Below are 18,874 nucleotides of genomic sequence, written 5' to 3'. Positions count from 1 at the left end.
TTAGGACTGTTCTTTATCTGCTTTTAGGGTCTTTCTGGACTGTTATTAAAAACAGTGCCCTGCCCCGCTTCAGTCGCTGCAATGCAGTGCTATCCTCATGCAACATTGGGGGGAATGTATTCATTCCATTCAACTGCTACAGTAGGGATATATCACAGCACCCACATAATCACTGGATCAGTACCATAATCTCTTTAAAGGCAATTAACCATCAACAAATATCTGTGTAAGCATTTAGTATCTTTACCTGAATAGTATATTTTCAGGTACTGCTGACCAAGGGAAGCCAGCAAGTAAAACATACCCATACACACAGAGATGCACAAAACAAAAGCTGCCTTCCAGCCTGAAAGGTACTTAGAACTAATTGTTTTTTATTATTGGATAAATGGTTTATTTACTACTATCTTTTTTTAAAAAACTCAACAGATTTAGCGAACTTTCACCTGATTTTTAAAATATATATTATTTGTAGACACTTAAACAAAATTAGTCACCTTGATAGTAGCCCTGTAAGTACAGATACAAATTTATATTAAGAAGTCCCTCTATGCAGCATCAAAAGTTTTTCAAGACAGAGAAGTGAAATACAAGTTAAGGAAATATTTATGATAGAGAACACAGCAGCAGCAGTGGTTATCACTGCCACCCCACCCCCCCATTCACAATCTTCAAGTGCACAGGGCTGTGGGAAGAAATGTGTACGTTTTTTAATTTAAAAAGTGTGATGTGGAAGCTGTACTTTTGTAGCTATGACACTTTAGAATAGTGCAAAAGGAGCCAACAGAGATAATATGCTGTTCACATTGAAAGGCTCTGCTTCTGTAGTTAAGTATCTTCTCCAGATGCTAACAATATTTTAAAAAGTCAGAAACTTCAGCTGTTTTTATGTGGCTTGAAAGCTGTCTTCAGGTACTTTATTTACTTTTTATCTGTTGCACGCTTATGGCTGGAGGGGTTTTTCCATCAGCTGTAGTCCAAGTTTTCCCACCATCAACAGACTGTTTAAATTCAAACAAAAACCAACATTTCAGTAAACAACACAGTACTATAATCTAAATGTTTCACTGTAGTTTACGATAATGACGTAATTATGTTGTCATGACTGTGTTAACTATATCTTACAGGTACACACATTCCATTAAAGCAAATAATAGTTCATGGCAGGAAAGATGGAGAGGCAAAATGGAATTTTGTACCTGGCACCAGCAATTAACCCTGCAGGCATGAATTTCCTGGAGTTATAAAACCTCATTCCCATCACACCGGTTAAGGTTCCAGAAGCAACTAATGGAGAGAAATCACAAGAATTGAGGAGGATACATGAGTCCACATTACCTGTAAAGCTTAATGCAAGCCAAAGCTTCATTCAAGTGTTACATTTACATCCTGCATTTTGTTCAGTGGTGCCGAAGCTTGGATGCATAAAGTTCCCAGGTGCTTCCCCCATGCAGACCTAGACCTTTCTAGCCTCTGCCAAACTGTTACGTCCTGTGCCTTAAGACAAGGGGTGTCCTCTGAGCACCCAGCTCCAGTGAAGACAAACATTGGGAAGTTTAGTTCTTTATTGGCAACTATTACATCAGCTCCTAAATTGCAGTAATTATATGCACCGCTCCTGCTAAATAGCTAGCTGGGCACCTCCCTCTTCAGACTTGTGCTGCAACCTGGACCATTGGAGCAACAGCACGATGATGCCCCTTCCAGCTCAGTTAATCCCCCTCATCTGATGTAGTGCACATAAGCAACTGGTGAATTCTGCAAGGCAGCTCCAGCTGCTGCTGCCACTTTAAGCCCCTCCTTGTCCTTGGAGATAGCACAACTCTTTCTCTGCCTGCTCTCCTCCTCTCTCTGACCACCTGGACTCCTCCTCTTCTCCCAGCCCTGCCTCATGGGTGACACGGAACATGACAAATCCCCTTTCCACTCTCCACCCCTTGGACTCCTGCCTGGATCCAGGGTGGCCAGCCCTCTGTAGGACACTTTAAAAGAGGTTGGGACTGCCAACCTAGGAATCACCTGATACCATAAGACAGGGGTCAGCAAACCTTTTCAGCAGGGGGCCAGTCCACTGTCCCTCACACCTTGTGGGGTGCCGAACCATTATTTTTTTTAAAGAATGAATTCCTATGTCTCACAAATAACCTAAAGATGCATTTAAAATAAAAGTACACATTCTACTCATGTAAAAACACCAGGCAGGCCCCACAAATAACCCAGAGGTGCATTTTAAATAAAAGCACACATTCTACTCATGTGATAACAGTCTGATTCCTGGACCGTCCACAGGCCGGATTGAGAAGGCGATTGAACTGGATCCGGCCCCTGGGCCTTAGTTTGCCTACGCATGCCATAAGACATGGTCACGTTTAGACCACAGCCCAAGCCTGCATAAGGAATTGTATAATTCCTTACATCAAAACCCCAAATTCTGCAATTTCTGGTTCCATGTTGTGTTTCATTGCTTAGAATTTGAATTTGCTGCTATTTAAAAATGGAGAAAGGACACTAGGCAGCAGTTGTACATGGGGGGAAGCTTGCTGGGCATGTCACATCCCATTTCCTTTGCAGAAAATGGGAACTTGGGAAGAGATTGCAGAAGAAGGAATTACATTGGATGGGCTGTTGTTTTAGTCAAATCTAAATAAAATACTTACTCAGAGAAAGCCAAACATTCTTGGGATCCTGAGACTGCTGGTAAGCACCCACGCCTGCTAAACCACCAAACAAGAGACCAGCAGCAAGAGAAGGAACGCTACCTAGAGTAAAAGCACAAGAGGGTTGTGGAAGGCCAATGAGTAGTAACGGCCTCAGCAGCAAAACTCCCTTGGATTTCTTCAGCATTGAAAGGCTTACTAAAGTGAGGGAGGACACAAATGCAAATGAACAGGGCCTGGCCATTCAGTTTCTGTCTGAATTTTTTACTTCACTGCATGTCACAACAGACAAAATAATACTACCATTAAAACTGGAAATCCTAAAAGAGAATAAAAACAGCACATAATAAATTAATTTAACGTGGCTCAAATTACTAGCAACAGGCCCCTTTTCAAGGCAAGCTAGCCAACAGCAATTAAAACTCATCTAGCCCCTGAAAGGCTCCTGGAACAGAAAAAATAATTTGTTGACAAGGAAGAACAGAGGTGGCCTAATGATGTCCTCTGGGAAGCGAGTTCCATTATTAAATCTACAAACCAGTATTTCTTTTTGAGAAAAGACAATGAAGGGACATTACATTTTGTGGGTGCTGAGTCCATAGTCAACCTTATTTGGAAAAACTGTAATGAACCGTTAACCAAATGGTCCCAGGGAAGAAAACACATGCTTAATTTTTTAAAGTACAGTACAATTAAAAAACACATTACATGCTCATGCTGCTTAAAATAATAATTGAAATAATTATCTTAATGTGCTGTTTGAATAAATGATTTTGTCTGCCCTGAATCAACATTTGGTGATAATGGGAATGAAGTGAGTTCTGAGTTTTGTGATTTATTTATTTGCTCCCGCAACAAATCAATGCGGACTACGAATCATGGAAGAAAGCAAACTGCAGCATGTTATATTCCAAAATGCAGGCATTGCTATATTGCTGATAGCTATCCCTGAATGTTTGGCACAATGAGGACCACATGCCTTTATTGCCATATACTAAGTGCGTACTAAAAATTATTGTACCAGCAAAGGCTACGAAGCACAAATATCCATGTCATAATACTGAATGAAGGATGGAGAAAACAGAAAAAGGGTCTGACTTCTTAATACTATACCTGCTTTTGCATAGCCAATTACTCCACCTGAAGCAACCAGTGCTGCGTAACCATAGCCAAGCCAGTCCGTACTCATTCTGGAACATAAAGATGAAAATGCAATGTTCAAATATTTTCAGCTGAGCTGATGGCGAAGGATTTCATGGCTATTAAAAATGGAGGCTGCAATGCCTAATTCATTCATCAAAACTTATTAAAGACATTATATCTGAGCTTTCGCACAAAGTAAAAAAAACGCTTTTGGAGTGGAACGTAATGGAATGTTAGCACCCATTTCTGTATTAATTGCTTCCAGGGAAAAAAGATGTTTGCAACCCCCATTAGCCCAGAAAATCTCAGGCGTAAAGTGATGAAATGTGGGGCAGAATACCAGCATGCATTTCTCCCCCACTGTCTTCATGGGGGAATCATAGGGGAACAGAAGCATGTATGTGCAGAAAGAGTGGGGGAGTAGTCACACTGCCCAATGACGTTTGTTGTCGTGTCACGCCATGCCTACTTGCAAATGAAATTTAATGTGACCTGCCAGTATGTTGATCCAAAAGCCACAGTTCCAGAATGTGACAGGTACCGTGAATGATATATTAGCAAATGGGACAGAAGTGCTAGCCTTATAATCAGGAAAACCAACGCAGTATTTCCTAGGTCTAAATACACTGTAAACATTCCCTTATTTAGCATGCATTGGGGTATTGCATGCACAGTTGCACAAGAGGCAAGCTTAGGAGCTACAGACCCGTCTTCTTGTAAGGGGCAGTAGAAGGTAACTCAGAACAAAAGTTACCTCTCTCCTTCCTCTGGCTTTCATCTCACCTGTTTGTTTGCTAGGGGCACGCGGTTCCACTTCCCAAGGTCTCGTGGTTCTTTTACAGCAATACGTCCTTATCTTAATGCTTCTCCTCTCTTGGAGGTGATGTTGCGCAGAGGAGGCTGAAGGGGGGGGGGGCAAGGGCAACAGGATAAAAAGGTACATATTCCATGCCCTGAAATGTTTGCATATACCTGTTTTACACTTGGATTTCACTTGCAAATTTAAGAACTACCAAGTATCACCATGACATGTCAACAAGAGCCAGGCCAGTGCAGTGCAAACATGGCAGCAGGAGCATTGGCTTGGCTCCACCGGCGCATTTGCACTGCACTGATCTCGCCACCATCACTACTCCTCTCCTCTCCCCCTTTCTGTCCAGGTATGCAGCCGTGATGCAGCCAGAGAGAGGTCAGGTGAGTGTTGCATCCCTACCATGCCATTCCCTACTGGTAATGATGCCTAAATCAGTGAATTGGAGGGAGCCTGGTGGCCTGCTTAATTCAATCGAGAGGGCTTCCTAGCCTCGGCTTCAAGACCTCCAGGAAGGGAGACTCCACCATTACCTCTTTGCAGTCAGTTCCATTGTAAGACAGATCTTACCATGTTAGGGAAAGTGACCTTCACAACACAACACTTTGACACGACAGAATGCAGAGTTGTTGAGGCGAGAGCTCTGCTTCAATGTCCTTGGAAGAAGGAGGGTGGCAACAAAACAGTACCGATGAATGAGTCCCACCACAGGGGAAGTGAAGGTCATGAAACAACAGTAGCTTATCTACCCCTACTACAGTTCATAAATCTGCAGGGGAAATCCAGGTGTAAAAAAGCACACATCCATCTACAGTGGTACCTTGGGTTACATATGCTTCAGGTTACATACGCTAACCCAGAAATAGTACCTCGGGTTAAGAACTTTGCTTCCTCATGAGAACAGAAATCGTGCTCCAGCGGCGTGGCAGCAGCGGGAGTCCCCATTAGCTAAAGTGGTGCTTCAGGTTAAGAACAGTTTCAGGTTAAGAACAGACCTCCGGAACGAATTAAGTACTTAACCCGAGGTACCACTGTATTTAAAATTAAAATTTTATGTCAGGGGAAAGGCACCAGAGGGGACCACCACACAGCGAGAAAGGAGCTAATAATCAGAGTTGGAAGAGACCCCGAGGGTCATCTAATCTCACCCCCCTGCAATGCATGGACCTTTTGCCCAATGTGGGGCTCAAACCCACGATCCTTGAGATTTCATGCTCTACAGACTGAGCTATCTCCTTAATAGCTTAATAGTGGGTTGACCATTCTTCTTGTTGCAGTCTAGAATCCCTGCAGTCACATTTAAAATATACGAAGGTGACAAGCAGGACTATTCTGTGTTAAGTAATCCAGAAAAAGGCACTCTTGCTTCAGGGTGCCAAAAGAACCAGTGGCTTCAAGTTGACAAGAAAGGAGATTCCGACTAAACATCAGGAAAAACTTTCTGACAACAAGAGCTGCTTGACAGTGGAAGGGACACCCTCGGGAGGTTGTGAACTCTCCTTCCTTGGAGATTTTTAAGCAGAGGTTTGTTGGTCATCTTGTCATGGATGCTTTAGCTGAGATTCCTGCATTTCAGGGGGTTGGACTAGATGGCCCTTGGGGTCCCTTCCAACGCTCCAATTCTATGATTCTAAGCGCTTTTCTGGGTCAGAACCTCAGCAAAACAGCTGGCATTAGGTGAACCACCAGAAAGTGCCTTGAAACAAGTTGTGTGGCAGGGGGGAAGTTAACCCCCTCCACACCCTGCTGCGCCTGTTGAACATCCACCTGCCGTGCCGCTGTTCAGGGGCTCTGAGCCTCCACCAGCATCTAGAGCAGACATAGGCAAACTCAGCCCTCCAGATGTTTTGGGACTACAACTCCCATCATCCCTAGCTAACGGGACCAGGGATGATGGGAGTTGTAGTCCCAAAACATTTGGAGGGCCGAGTTTGCCTATGCCTGATCTGGAGTCTAAAACAATGTAGCACCCAGTAAGGAAACAGTCAGTCAATGTATCACCCACTAAGGAAACAGAGAGAGCAACTGTATCCCGGCGGCGGAGGAACTGTAACTCGCGGCCTTTAGATGGGCTAATAATAAACAGGCCGGGCAATGGGCGGAGACCGGCTGAGTCTAGCCGGAGGCACAACCTCCGCGATGATCGGGTGCTTTCCTGCAAGCGAGGGCAGCGCGCCCAATGCAGCAAGATGCCCCGATGCACCTGCAAAGTAGGGAATCTCTTTCCCCCATATAGGAAGCAAATCCACCACTTTGGCTTGATCGCCCCACATTTGCACCAACCAGGCAGCCATAGACCATTGCAATGGGGCGGAATCCACAGTTCCTACTCCTCCAACCCCAAATTGTAACTCAGAGGGAAGTTGCAGCAAAGGCAAAGGATTCCCCCCTGCTGCAACGGAGCGCACAGCGCAGCGCCCCAGACTGACCTTCTTCCTCCAAGGGCGCACAGCGAGAGGATTGCCTGGGACGCTCCCCCTCCCCCGCTGACGCCGAGCTACTCGGTCTCCCAGAGTTCCCTCCGCTGCGGGAGCGCGCAAGCGTGGACAACCAGCAGCACGCCCGAAGTTTCCGTGCTCGAGAGGGAGGGACGAGCGGCACTTTGCCCGGAGTTCACGAGCCAAGCCCTCTCAGTGCGGTGACTCTCTTGCTTAGCTGCCGTCCCTTGTTGTTGTTTTTGGAGAGGGGCGTGCGTTACCCCATGAGCATAAGAAGCTGTTTTATACTGAATCCTGGTTCAGATTTGATCCCTGCCTTGCAGGGGGTTGGACTAGATGACCCTCGGGCTCCCTTCCAGCTCTACAATTCTATGAATCAGACCTTTGGTCCACCTAATTCAGTATTGTCTACACTGAGCGGCAATGGCTCTCCAGGTGTATTGGGGGGGGGGGTATTGAGTTTTGGGTTTTTTTTAGTTTTACCCAAAGTTATTGAACTTTTTGGGTGTGTATTTTTTTTGCAAAATCTCCCAAAATAAAATGAAGTTTTTAAGCTATTCTTAAATAAATTCTGCAAAATCTACACTTCCGACATGGGTTGCAATGCTTCCAGATTTCCCCAGACTTTTCTGTTTGTTTGTTTGTTTGTTTTTAAAGTGATTTCTGCCCAGACACTGTTTGCGATGGCCAAATCCCAGTTATGGCAGCCCTATACCTAGTCCTGGGATGTTCTGCATGCAAGGCAGATTATCTACTACTAGCTATGGCCCTTTCCCATAGGGGTGGTACCAACCATTTCCAAGCAGATGTGCTTGAGGATGGGAGGTGATGGGGTGTGTATATATATATATATATATGCTTTCGTAGATTTTCACGGGTACAGGAATGCAGGTTTTGGTGTCTTCGGGTGTCTTCCCGTGTAAGAGTCGGGGTGTCTGGGCGACGTTTCGACGAGGTCTCACTCGTCATCTTCAGGCTGGTGCTTTCGGCTTCTTGTTACTGGAACAGAGCAGAATCTGGTGTTTGAGTTCCTATAAATACTGTTGAGGGGTGTGGTGTATAGCCTCCAACGTTCTGGGCAGAGAGGAAGTTCCTAGATTAGTGTGCCTTTTCTTCTTTTGTTCCTTAATTACTTGAGGGATATCTTGAGTGATTTCATGAGTGATATTCTGAATACCACTGGGTGGGTCATTAAGTGTAGATTAGTTGCTAAAGCTTTCGTGTCTTGACCTCTTGAGCTTGTGAAGAGTTTTTCTGAGAAGATGGCTGTGCTGCATTTAGTTGTGCTCTGGCTTGGCTTCGTGTATAGGGGCGAGCTGTAATTTTGTGCCTTGTGCCAGCCAGATCTGTGTAGGGATTGCAGGGGGGTGCAGCATCGGGAGGTGCCACTATAGTTTGGCTACTGGATGGAGTCTGTAATATGTCTGTGGAGAGGGTCTGGGTTTGGGTCTGGTGTGGTTGATTGGTGACGGCGTTCTGTGTGCCTCTGGTTCTGGTGTCGGTTTTTGTGGGGAGGGCTAATTTCCAGATGTCAGGCAGGCGGGACGTGTCGTCACGCTTGTTCATGTTGTGAGGGTGTTTCTCTATCTCGATGGCTTCCATGATTATTCTCTTGTGGTGATGTTCCATGTTAAAGAGCAATTTGGAATCTGCAAAATTAATTTCGTGTCCTGTTTCTTTCATGTGTTGGAAAAGAGAGGAAGTTTTTTCTTCTTTTTTGACGGCATTCTTGTGTTCTGCGATACGTGCATTTATTCGTCTGTTTGTTTGTCCAATGTACGTGGCTGGGCAGACTTTGCAGGGTATTTCATAGACCCCTTGGTTTTCGAGCTGGATTTTGTCTTTTGGGTTTCTGAGGATATTGGCTATTTTTTGGTTGGTGCAGAAGGCTGTTTTGATATTGTGTTTATGGAGGATTTTGCTAATTTTGTCTGTAGTGCCTTTGATATAAGGAAGGAGGGCCATGCCATTGTTTTCTTCTGTGTCTTGGTTTTTTGGGGGTGTTTCTTTTTGGATTAGCTTCGTAACCTTGTTTTTCTGGTATCCATTGGCGATTAACACATTTGAGAGATTCTGTAACTCAGTTGTCAAGTGGTCTTTGTCAGCCAGGCGTTTGGTTCTGGAGATGAGAGTCTTGGCTACGGAGTTTATTTGTGCAGGGTGGTGGTGTGATTGTGCATGTAAGTAGCGGTTGGTGTGTGTTTTTTTCCGGTAGATAGTGTGTCCTAGGGAGCCATCAGGTTTTTTGTAGATTAGGACGTCAAGAAAGGGGAGTTGGTTGTTGTCTTCTATTTCCATAGTGAATTGTATTTTGGGGTGTAGGCTGTTGAGATGTGTGAGGAAGCTATCTAGTTTTTCTTTCCCGTGTGGCCAAATTACAAAGGTGTCGTCAACATATCTGAGCCAAAGTTTGGGTTTGTGTTCTGACTTGTCTAAAGCATTGGTTTCAAAGTGTTCCATGTACAAATTTGCGATGACCGGTGAGAGGGGTGATCCCATAGGTGCTCCTTCTATCTGTTTGTATCTTTGTCCATTGTGGATGAAGTACGTGTTGGTTAGGCAGTGGTTGGTCAGGTCCAGAATGTATTTGGGGGGGTTGTATTTGTTTTGAATGGCTGTCAAGGCTTCATTAATGGGCACTTGAGTGAAGAGAGATACAACATCGAAGCTCACAAGTAGGTCATCGGGATGTAGGTATTGCTTCTTTATTGTTTCTATGAACTGGAAGGAGTTAGTAACGTGTGAAGCGATGGATTCTGCATAGGGCTGAAGTTGCTTAGCGAGAAATTTAGCGAGATTTTGTAGAGGTGAGCCTATGGAGCTGACTATTGGTCTGAGTGGTGTTCCTTCTTTGTGTATCTTGGGGAGACCGTAGAGTTTGGGGCATCTGGATGATTTTTCTCTGGGGATGATTCTTAGCTGGATTTCTTCACTGATAGGAGAGGCTTTTATTTTGGATTTGGTGGTTTTTTCCAGATAGGTGGTGGGATCTGTTTTTATAGGTTGGTAGGTAGGGTCTTGGAGTAGATTTGATAGTTTTGCTTGGTAGTCCGATGTGTTCATCACAACAGCTCGAAAACCAAGGGGTCTATGAAATACCCTGCAAAGTCTGCCCAGCCACGTACATTGGACAAACAAACAGACGAATAAATGCACGTATCGCAGAACACAAGAATGCCGTCAAAAAAGAAGAAAAAACTTCCTCTCTTTTCCAACACATGAAAGAAACAGGACACGAAATTAATTTTGCAGATTCCAAATTGCTCTTTAACATGGAACATCACCACAAGAGAAGAATCATGGAAGCCATCGAGATAGAGAAACACCCTCACAACATGAACAAGCGTGACGACACGTCCCGCCTGCCTGACATCTGGAAATTAGCCCTCCCCACAAAAACCGACACCAGAACCAGAGGCACACAGAACGCCGTCACCAATCAACCACACCAGACCCAAACCCAGACCCTCTCCACAGACATATTACAGACTCCATCCAGTAGCCAAACTATAGTGGCACCTCCCGATGCTGCACCCCCCTGCAATCCCTACACAGATCTGGCTGGCACAAGGCACAAAATTACAGCTCGCCCCTATACACGAAGCCAAGCCAGAGCACAACTAAATGCAGCACAGCCATCTTCTCAGAAAAACTCTTCACAAGCTCAAGAGGTCAAGACACGAAAGCTTTAGCAACTAATCTACACTTAATGACCCACCCAGTGGTATTCAGAATATCACTCATGAAATCACTCAAGATATCCCTCAAGTAATTAAGGAACAAAAGAAGAAAAGGCACACTAATCTAGGAACTTCCTCTCTGCCCAGAACGTTGGAGGCTATACACCACACCCCTCAACAGTATTTATAGGAACTCAAACACCAGATTCTGCTCTGTTCCAGTAACAAGAAGCCGAAAGCACCAGCCTGAAGATGACGAGTGAGACCTCGTCGAAACGTCGCACAGACACCCCGACTCTTACACGGGAAGACACCCGAAGACACCAAAACCTGCATTCCTGTACCCGTGAAAATCTACGAAAGCATATATATATATATATATATATATATATATATATATATATATATATATATATATATAATTTAGAATATAGGAACCAAACATGCAATCAATTACAATTCCTATTACCAGGAAAATGTTATATCTGAGGGCTGATCTTGTGAAACAACCACTAATAATATATGACAGCACTTGTTTGGGGGTTTGTTCAGGCCATCAAAATGTGTTTGTCTAATTCTCTGAGAGAGAGAGAGGGACTTTATGGCAAAGTTTTAAACCATTTTAGCCAACACCTCCACCACACACAGTCATTTGCAACTCATCGGCCAATGGGAAGGGCTTTTGAAGCTGGGTTTCATTCTTTTTTTACCTTTGCACACACATCTGCTGAGACTGCTTTGAATACCAGGGTTCGGTTCTCTATAAATTTCAGTGGAATGTTAAGAGTGCTTCAGATCATATGCAGAGAGCACGCTTTTCACCACAGCCACCTCTAATGAACTGGAGTTTATCTCCTTGGGTTTTAATGGCATTGGAAGGCCAAGGGATGAAGCTTCTCAATTCAAAAGCAATTTCAGCCTCGCCCCACTTATCTTGTTTCCACAAAACAAATTACAACTGCAAACTGAGGACCTTTAACTACTGTAAATGCAACTAGATATGCATGCGTGGGAATCTCAAACTCTCCTCATAAACTCAGAGCCATGAAAAAACAATCCTTTGTTTGCAGATTATAAAAGGATAGGAGGAAATTGCTTTTCAGTGCCAGAATAAGCTCCTCTGCCTTTAACTCCTTAATATCAAATAATTATTTGAGTACAGCAAGGTAGAATATTTGGTGTTATTGAGAGCACTGTCCTAAACATGCCTTTTTAGAAGTAAGCCCCCAATGAGTTCCATGGGACTTGGGCCTAAGTAACTGTATAGAATTGCCACCTAAGACCTGGTTGGCACATAACAGTTAGCCAAACCATGACTTAGCATGAACCAGCAAATGTGTGCACTCCCAGAGAGATCACAGCACTCCTCCAGAGATCCTTCTGTTGCTCTGCTATGCAGTAGTAAGCCATGGCTTAACTTAGAGATGTGAAGGCCTGGGGGGCGGGGGACAGATTTTAAAAAGAAAAGAAAGAAAAAAAAACCTCTGGTTTTGTTGTTTTCTGCAAAATCAATGTAGGTGGAAGCAGATGTCAATGAGGGATTGAAGTTATGGCACATCATTGAATGTACAATCTCAGGGATGCAGGTGGTGCTGTGGTCTAAACCACCAAGCCTCTTGGGCTTGCCAATTGGAAGGTTGGTGGTTCGAATCCCTGTGACGGGGTGAGCTCCCGTTGCTTTGTCTCAGCTCCTGCCAACCTAGCAGTTCGAAAGCACACCAGTGCAAGTAGATAAATAGGTACCGCTGCGGCGGGAAGGTAAACGGCGTTTCCGTGCACTCTGGTGTCTATCATGGTGTTCCGTTGTGCCAGAAGCAGTTTAGTCATGCTGACCACATGACCCAGAAAGCTGTATGTGGACAAATGCCCGCTTCCTCGACCTGAAAGTGAGATGAGTCCTGCAACCCTATAGTCACCTTTGACTGGACTTAACCATCCAGAGGTTCTTTTCCTTTTACCTTTTTACCTAAGTGTACAATGTCTAAAGGCATTCCATTGAACCTTAACTGACATATTTGCCTTCAGGTGGGTGTAGCTTGAGCATGAGTTATTTATTATCTTGTGAAATATTATACTGTACAGGGCACACAATCAAAATAAAGGCACACCCGCGGTTACAGAAACAATGCCTAAAACTTGTAGCTATGACACTTACAAGTCAAAGAAAAAAACAGTTCAATGTGCACACATACTTGGTTGGGAAAGTATCTCAATTCCAGAATGTAGTCATCATGGAAAGCTTCCATTCAGCAACATGGGAGTTGTCTTGGGTTGTCTCACAGGGTTCAGTCTTACCCCCCTGTGTCATTTCTCATCTATATCAGTGGTTCCCAATTAGCTAATCACTGAGGACCCCCTATTTTTCAAAAGCCAAGCCACGGACCCCATACTTTTGAAAACTTTGATAACTCTATGGCAATTACCTCTACAATTTTTTGAACAAAATGTGGGGTAGTCCCTAATAAGCAAAGGATTTTAAGTATGCTAAAAACAAACAAAAAGACCATAAAATCTGTGATATTACCATGCAAAAATGACAAAAAATAGGGGTGGGAGGCAAGGGGTGGGGCCGTGGACCCCTAATTGGGAACCACTATACGAAGCCTCCAGGAGCTGATGGCACCCTGCTCTTTCTCTGTTCCATCTGAATCAGGAGAGCTACTTGAGGTGTTAGTTAGATCCATGCATGGAGGCAGTGATGGATTGGATGCAGATCCCTTTTGGACGGAGATGATCTGGCCACTGTACTCCATGCTTCAGTTACTTCCAGGTTGGATTATTACTCCAACACTCTGTAAAAGGGGCTGCCCTTGAAGATGACTTGGAGACATCAGTTGGTTCAGAAATGCAGCAGCCCAATTAACAGCTAGGGTTCCATTTAGATCTTGTATCACCACTGTTTTAAAACAGCTGCATCGGTTGTCGGTTTGTTCCTGGGCCCAGTTCAAGGTGCTTACGTTGGTGTTTAAAGCCCTAAATAAATCGGGCCTCAAATATATGGAAGACTGCCTCCTTCCCTACAGCATCCCTCTAGGATGCTGAGACAGGCAGAGGAGGCCCTCTTGGTAGTTCCTCCATCCTCAGAGGCTCAGGGTGCTGGTGGCAGCAGCCTGGCAGAAGGCATTCTCAGTGGCAGCTATCACAGAAACACACCCAGGATTCCAAAGCAAAGTGGATCTTTTGTGCTCTGAGGAATCCTTTGGGGCTTCATGGTGTTAGATGGAGAATAAACAAAGGGGCAACGTATTTCGCAGGTGTTGAAAAGATATGGCAGCTCTGCCAGCATAGTTTAAAACATTGTTCACAGGAAAGTTTCGCAAAGGTTTTTGCTTTTTGAAAGAGGACAACCCTAGCTTTTCAAGCAACGTATCATAGGCATATGACATGCAGCTTGTAATAGCGCACGGGCGTTTTGCTTGCAGTCAGCATCTACTTTACCTGTTGTGCCTCTTTGCAGAAAAGATTGGCTGCAAGCTGCATGAAATACCATTAAGGTCGGTGGAGGTTACGATGCTCAGCACCTTTTCAACTGGATTTTGTCACAGCGGGTTGTTTTGCAGCAATTCTCAGATTTCACAAGATAAATGTCATACCCCGCCTATCAGCTCGGTGTCCCCATACTTCCTCCAAGATTCCAGGCTGCTGTAAAGGGATACATCACCTTTATATTCACAACAACACTGTGAGGTGGATTAGATTGAGAAACAGTGACTGCCTCGAGGTTGCCCAGTAAGCCTTTGTGGATAGGGATAGACCTACCACTAGGCAGAGTGAGGCAAGAGAAAGAGTAGAAAGGCAGCAAATGGATAGTTTTGATTTATGACTATTTTTGCTGCCAGAAAGAGGCATTTGTGTGATTTTCTGCCATCAAGTTCCAAAGTAACTTAACTAGTCTTATGAGGGGAAAGGGGTACTCTGTTTTGCAGTCTCAGTCAGCAAAATTTCTTGAGTTAGTCCAGTTTGTGGCTGAGTGGAAATCTCCCCAACCCAATCCTTTCACTACCACATTGTCATGAGAGATGAAATGCCTCCTTTGCTTATTTCTATGGCTCAAGCTGTTGTTAGGCACAGCTACTGAGGTAGAATTAGTAGCAGCCCTAATCACGTATGTGTGAAAGTGTGTGTTGTGTGTACTATTTGTGGACAATTGTCATGGGCTGGTTGGATGCAAAGGAATGGTGGGAGGAACCAGGTTGGGAAAGCAACCAAGGGAAGAAGGCTTAGAGTCTGGGGAGTGGGATGGGATAACAATAAGTGGTCAGAGGGAGAAGACTGGAAAGAGTAGGTGTCAGAAGCGGAAGGACTTGGTGAGCTGGGAGAGTCTGTGGCAGAAGGAAGTCAAGAATCAGAAGCTGAACCTGGCAGCTGGGATGAGGAAGGCCAAGAGACAGAGATGAGTCAGGCTGGTGGAGAGTCACAGGTGTCTCCGCTTCCTGACTCCTGCTGTGACAAGCTCCTCCTGCCCATCTCCCAGAATCAGGAGAGGCATGAAAAGGATGAAGAGATTGGCTGCATGCAGGCACAGTCTCAGATTGTTTGGAAAACACCTTGGAGAGGAGGTAACATAGACAGCTGTGGGGAGGCAGGGACCTTAGTCTCAGCAACTGATTTCATGGAGTAAGACCCACAAGGAATGAGCTGCTGTGCTCATTATACCTGACCTTCAGCCAGGTCTGTGGAGATCATGTTTTTGTTAATAAAGAGTTAAGTCCAACATTGAATGGTCTGATTTTACTCACTGGCACACTCTGTGACGACAGAGCACACAATAATCTGAAGTGGCTTTCCTACTTAAGTGGTGGCATGAAATTAACCCTGGTCACATCCAGACCATGTATTGAAAACACAATGTTTTCCCCCAAAGAATCCTGGGAAATGTAGTTTGTTAAGGGTGCTAGGGATGGTAGCTCTGTGAGGGGTAAACTACAGGTCCCTGGATTCTTTGGAGATAGCCTTGTGCTTTAAATGTACGGAGCTGATTTGATCAGTGTATTATTTTAAAGGGAGGGTGTTGTGTGAAGCTGTTGTTAATATTATTATTACATATGAACTCTTCACAAAGATCAGAACTGTGTCAGGAAAAGGTCAGGGAACTATATAAATGCATCTGCATAAATATAAATGACAACAATAATTTATTATTTATACCCTACCCGTCTGGCTTGGTTTCCTCAGCCACTCTGGGCGGCTTCCAGCAGATCATTAAAATACAATAAATGCAACTGAACAAACATGTAATTAATGGATTTAAAAGAGTGCAGGGAAGGAAGTTCATGTTTCTTCTAGTAATCCGTTATCATGGAATGCATCTGAATAACATGTTTTATTAATTTCCATTGCACAAAAACATACAGAGGTCCCTAGAATGAAGTATACAAAACAGGGAAAAGATTGGTTGGAGAATGACACCTACCCACTCTGCCTGTATATATCTGTACTGATTATAGTGATATGTGTGAGGAAAGAGGTCGTTTTAACAGTTCTGAACTGACCATGTAATTCCCCCACCCCACAACATGAATTCTCATTGCCTGTTTAGGTTGTGATCCTAGGGAAAGGCACCTGTAGCCTTTGCAGATATAATATCAGCCTTGCAGAAGTCAACGGGACTCCAAAGCTGCAATCCTGAACACACCAACTTTGAAGTAATAAGTGCGGCTGGCTCTTGAGTAACCTGCACAGATTCAAGCTGCAATCCTAACCCTGCTCACTAGGAAGAAAGCTTTGCTGAACTGAGAGGGTTTGTAATTCTAACTAAACAGGTTTTATGATTTAGCCATGCATTGTTATTTTTTCATTTAATTTCCTGCTCACTCACTCAAAAGGCTCATAGAGCAGCTTAGAAATGCCAGTGATAAGACATGACCTTAAAACTGTTGATGGAAACTCATGAACTTTTTGCTGTTCAAAAGGCAAACGATGCAAAACAATATTGGTGTCTCTATTTTACACTTCCTTGTTATCAGATATCGTTTTTGCCTAGACAGAACTTATAGGAGTAAACAAGCCAGTGTGGAAAATACGCAGTTGATAATCCTTTTTTTTTTTTTTTAATGGTGAACAACTGCTTGATTTCCAGTTGCAGCTTTGGGTCTGCTGTGCCTTTTAACAGCAGCTTGATGCACACAAATTAGGCAGCAGAATCTGTTTCCACTACTTTTAATTTTCTTTTAAGCATGCTATGAAAAGATTCGCCTCTACATATCTGACCTTGAGAAAGGTCAAAAGTAGCTGCAATGCACACATCCTCAAGAATGGGGGTGGGTGGGAGGTTGGTCAAAGGTCAGTTCTGGTTCATATGTTTCTCTGCACCTTTTATTTATTTAAAGGATGACAGGAACACCTGGGAGTATCTCATTTGTATAATGTGCATTTCAGCATTCATTCTATAGCCTAGCAACACTGCTTAGCGTCCCTTGTAATGCAGTTAATGGGCTAATTCTCCATAAGTCAGCAGACACAACTCAACCACCCATAATGCACCTGCAGGCACCTTGCGACTCTCTTTATGTGTGCTAGTGGGCAGATTTGGCAAGTAACTTCATGTATACAAGGGTGGGTTGTGTGTAACTTCATGTATACTGTGTGGGTTGTGGGAGGAGATTGCATGAATTGTTGAAAGCTTTCTGTTGGGGTTGGTTGTGGATTCAAGTTCGGATTTTTCGAAGAGAACATCTGAGGAAGAAGTTGGGATATTGCCAGACTTCAGAATTTGAAACCTCTTTATCTGTTTCAGAGCTTTGCAAGCCAATGAACTAAGGACTTGGCTGTGGACTAACAGAGCAAGGACTTTGAAGCAAAGAACCCTCTCTGGGGTCAGAGAGAGATGACTACTTGTAACAACTGCTCCTGATGGGGTTATTATGCTCTCTCTGAAGGAGCAGGTACATAGCTTGGGACTACTTCTGGAACCTTTGCTTGAGGCTCAGGTGGCCTCAGTCGCCACCAGCTTCATCTAGTGGCCCAGCTGCATCCCTATCTTGACAGATAGCCTAACTACTGTTTGTCTATGCACTGATAACCTTGCGAGTATGTTGGTGATAACCTAGTAAAGACAACTCTACTAAATGGCTGTTTTCTGTGACTGAGATTCCACAAGGTACACCCAACATTCCTGATATGCAGCACTTAGCAAACAGCTTGGTCTGCTATTTGTTTGTTTGATCCAGCGCCGAGGGCCTTCTGGTGGTTCCCTCATTGCGAGAAGTGAGGTGACAGGGAACCAGGCAGAGGGCCTTCTTGGTAGTGGCACCCGTGGAACACCCTCCCATCAGATGTCAAGGAAATAAACAACTATCTGACGTTTAGACGACATCTGAAGGCAGCCCTGTTTAGGGAAGTTTTAAATATTTAATGCTGTATTGTTTTTAACACTCGACTGGGAGCAGCCCAGAGTGACTGGGGAAACTCAGCCAGATGGGCAGGGTATAAATAATAAATTATTATTATTATATGTTTATTAAATTTCTATACAGCCCTTCCTCTGAGGATTGTAACCTCCATGGTAGCCATTTTGTGACTGGCGCCCACAGAAGCCAGTCTTTCTCAGCATTCCAAATATGCTCATTGTTCCCAAAGTGTTGACAACCCATCCTACCTCATGTTGTTTTTAAAATATTCAAAATAATCAGAAGATTAGAACCTTTGGATTTTCTGGCACCCACACACTTTCTGTTTGTAGCCCCTATGGCATGGTCAATACCATGCAAATGGTGAATTCCTTGTCCTGAAAGTTGTTACTACAGCTGGCCCAAGCTTCTGCCACCAATTCATACAGTGGTCTTTGCATTTTAAAGCAATTTGGTACAAATTAGCAGGTAACACTTTTCATAGCATGGAGACACTGAGTTATACCTGCAACTTGTCAGTTTGGTGAGGGTTGCTTTTAAAAATTAACAAGAAACCAACCAACTTTATTATTATTATTATTTTACAGTGAGTAGCCTCCAATCCTTGGTATGTGCAAATGTGCTTCCTTAGTAGGAAAACATACAATTCAGTTAAAAATGCAGCAGTCAATGGATCATATCTGAGACAGGTTATGTTTCACAGCAAGAGCTTAACTAAAATTGTATCACAAGTTGTTTAACTAAAATTGTATCACAAGTTGTTTAACTAAAATTGTATCACAAGTTGTTTAACTAA

The 18,874-nt window shown here is 43.9% G+C and overlaps 2 protein-coding genes across 4 annotated transcripts in view; both read right to left on the bottom strand.

Annotated features, from left to right (window-relative positions):
• Nucleotides 1–354: 354 nt before the first annotated feature.
• LOC309538815 (transmembrane protein 14C-like) lies at nt 355–7,168 on the bottom strand. The gene is made up of 6 exons (XM_082234722.1): nt 7,041–7,168; nt 4,584–4,700; nt 3,771–3,847; nt 2,658–2,759; nt 1,200–1,287; nt 355–1,001 (listed from the first exon to the last, which is right to left on the bottom strand). Exons 3-6 carry the CDS (start codon nt 3,844–3,846, stop codon nt 944–946), a joined length of 324 nt encoding a protein of 107 aa, XP_082090848.1. The 5' UTR covers nt 3,847; nt 4,584–4,700; nt 7,041–7,168; the 3' UTR covers nt 355–943.
• Nucleotides 7,169–18,621: 11,453 nt separating this feature from the next.
• Nucleotides 18,622–18,874, bottom strand: part of GCNT2 (glucosaminyl (N-acetyl) transferase 2 (I blood group)) — a 44,781-nt gene continuing 44,528 nt past the window's right edge. For all 3 annotated transcript variants that reach the window (XM_082234516.1, XM_082234515.1, XM_082234514.1), the window contains one exon: nt 18,622–18,818. The gene's annotated coding sequence lies outside the window, so the exon portion shown is untranslated. The remainder of the gene's footprint in view (nt 18,819–18,874) is intronic.

Source organism: Podarcis vaucheri (assembly GCF_965113315.1).
Source record: "Podarcis vaucheri genome assembly, chromosome: 8".
Lineage (NCBI taxonomy): Eukaryota > Metazoa > Chordata > Lepidosauria > Squamata > Lacertidae > Podarcis > Podarcis vaucheri.
This window is presented reverse-complemented; position numbering and strand designations above follow the sequence as displayed.

Excerpts from the sequence above, each read along its gene's own strand:
- LOC309538815 (XM_082234722.1), bottom strand. The coding sequence starts at position 3,846 with ATGAGTACGGACTGGCTTGGCTATGGTTACGCAGCACTGGTTGCTTCA. Across the intron at positions 2,760-3,770 it reads AATTGGCTATGCAAAAGCAG|GTAGCGTTCCTTCTCTTGCT; the intron begins GTATAGTATTAA and ends CTTTTACTCTAG. Across the intron at positions 1,002-1,199 it reads GGGTTAATTGCTGGTGCCAG|TCTGTTGATGGTGGGAAAAC; the intron begins GTACAAAATTCC and ends GAATTTAAACAG.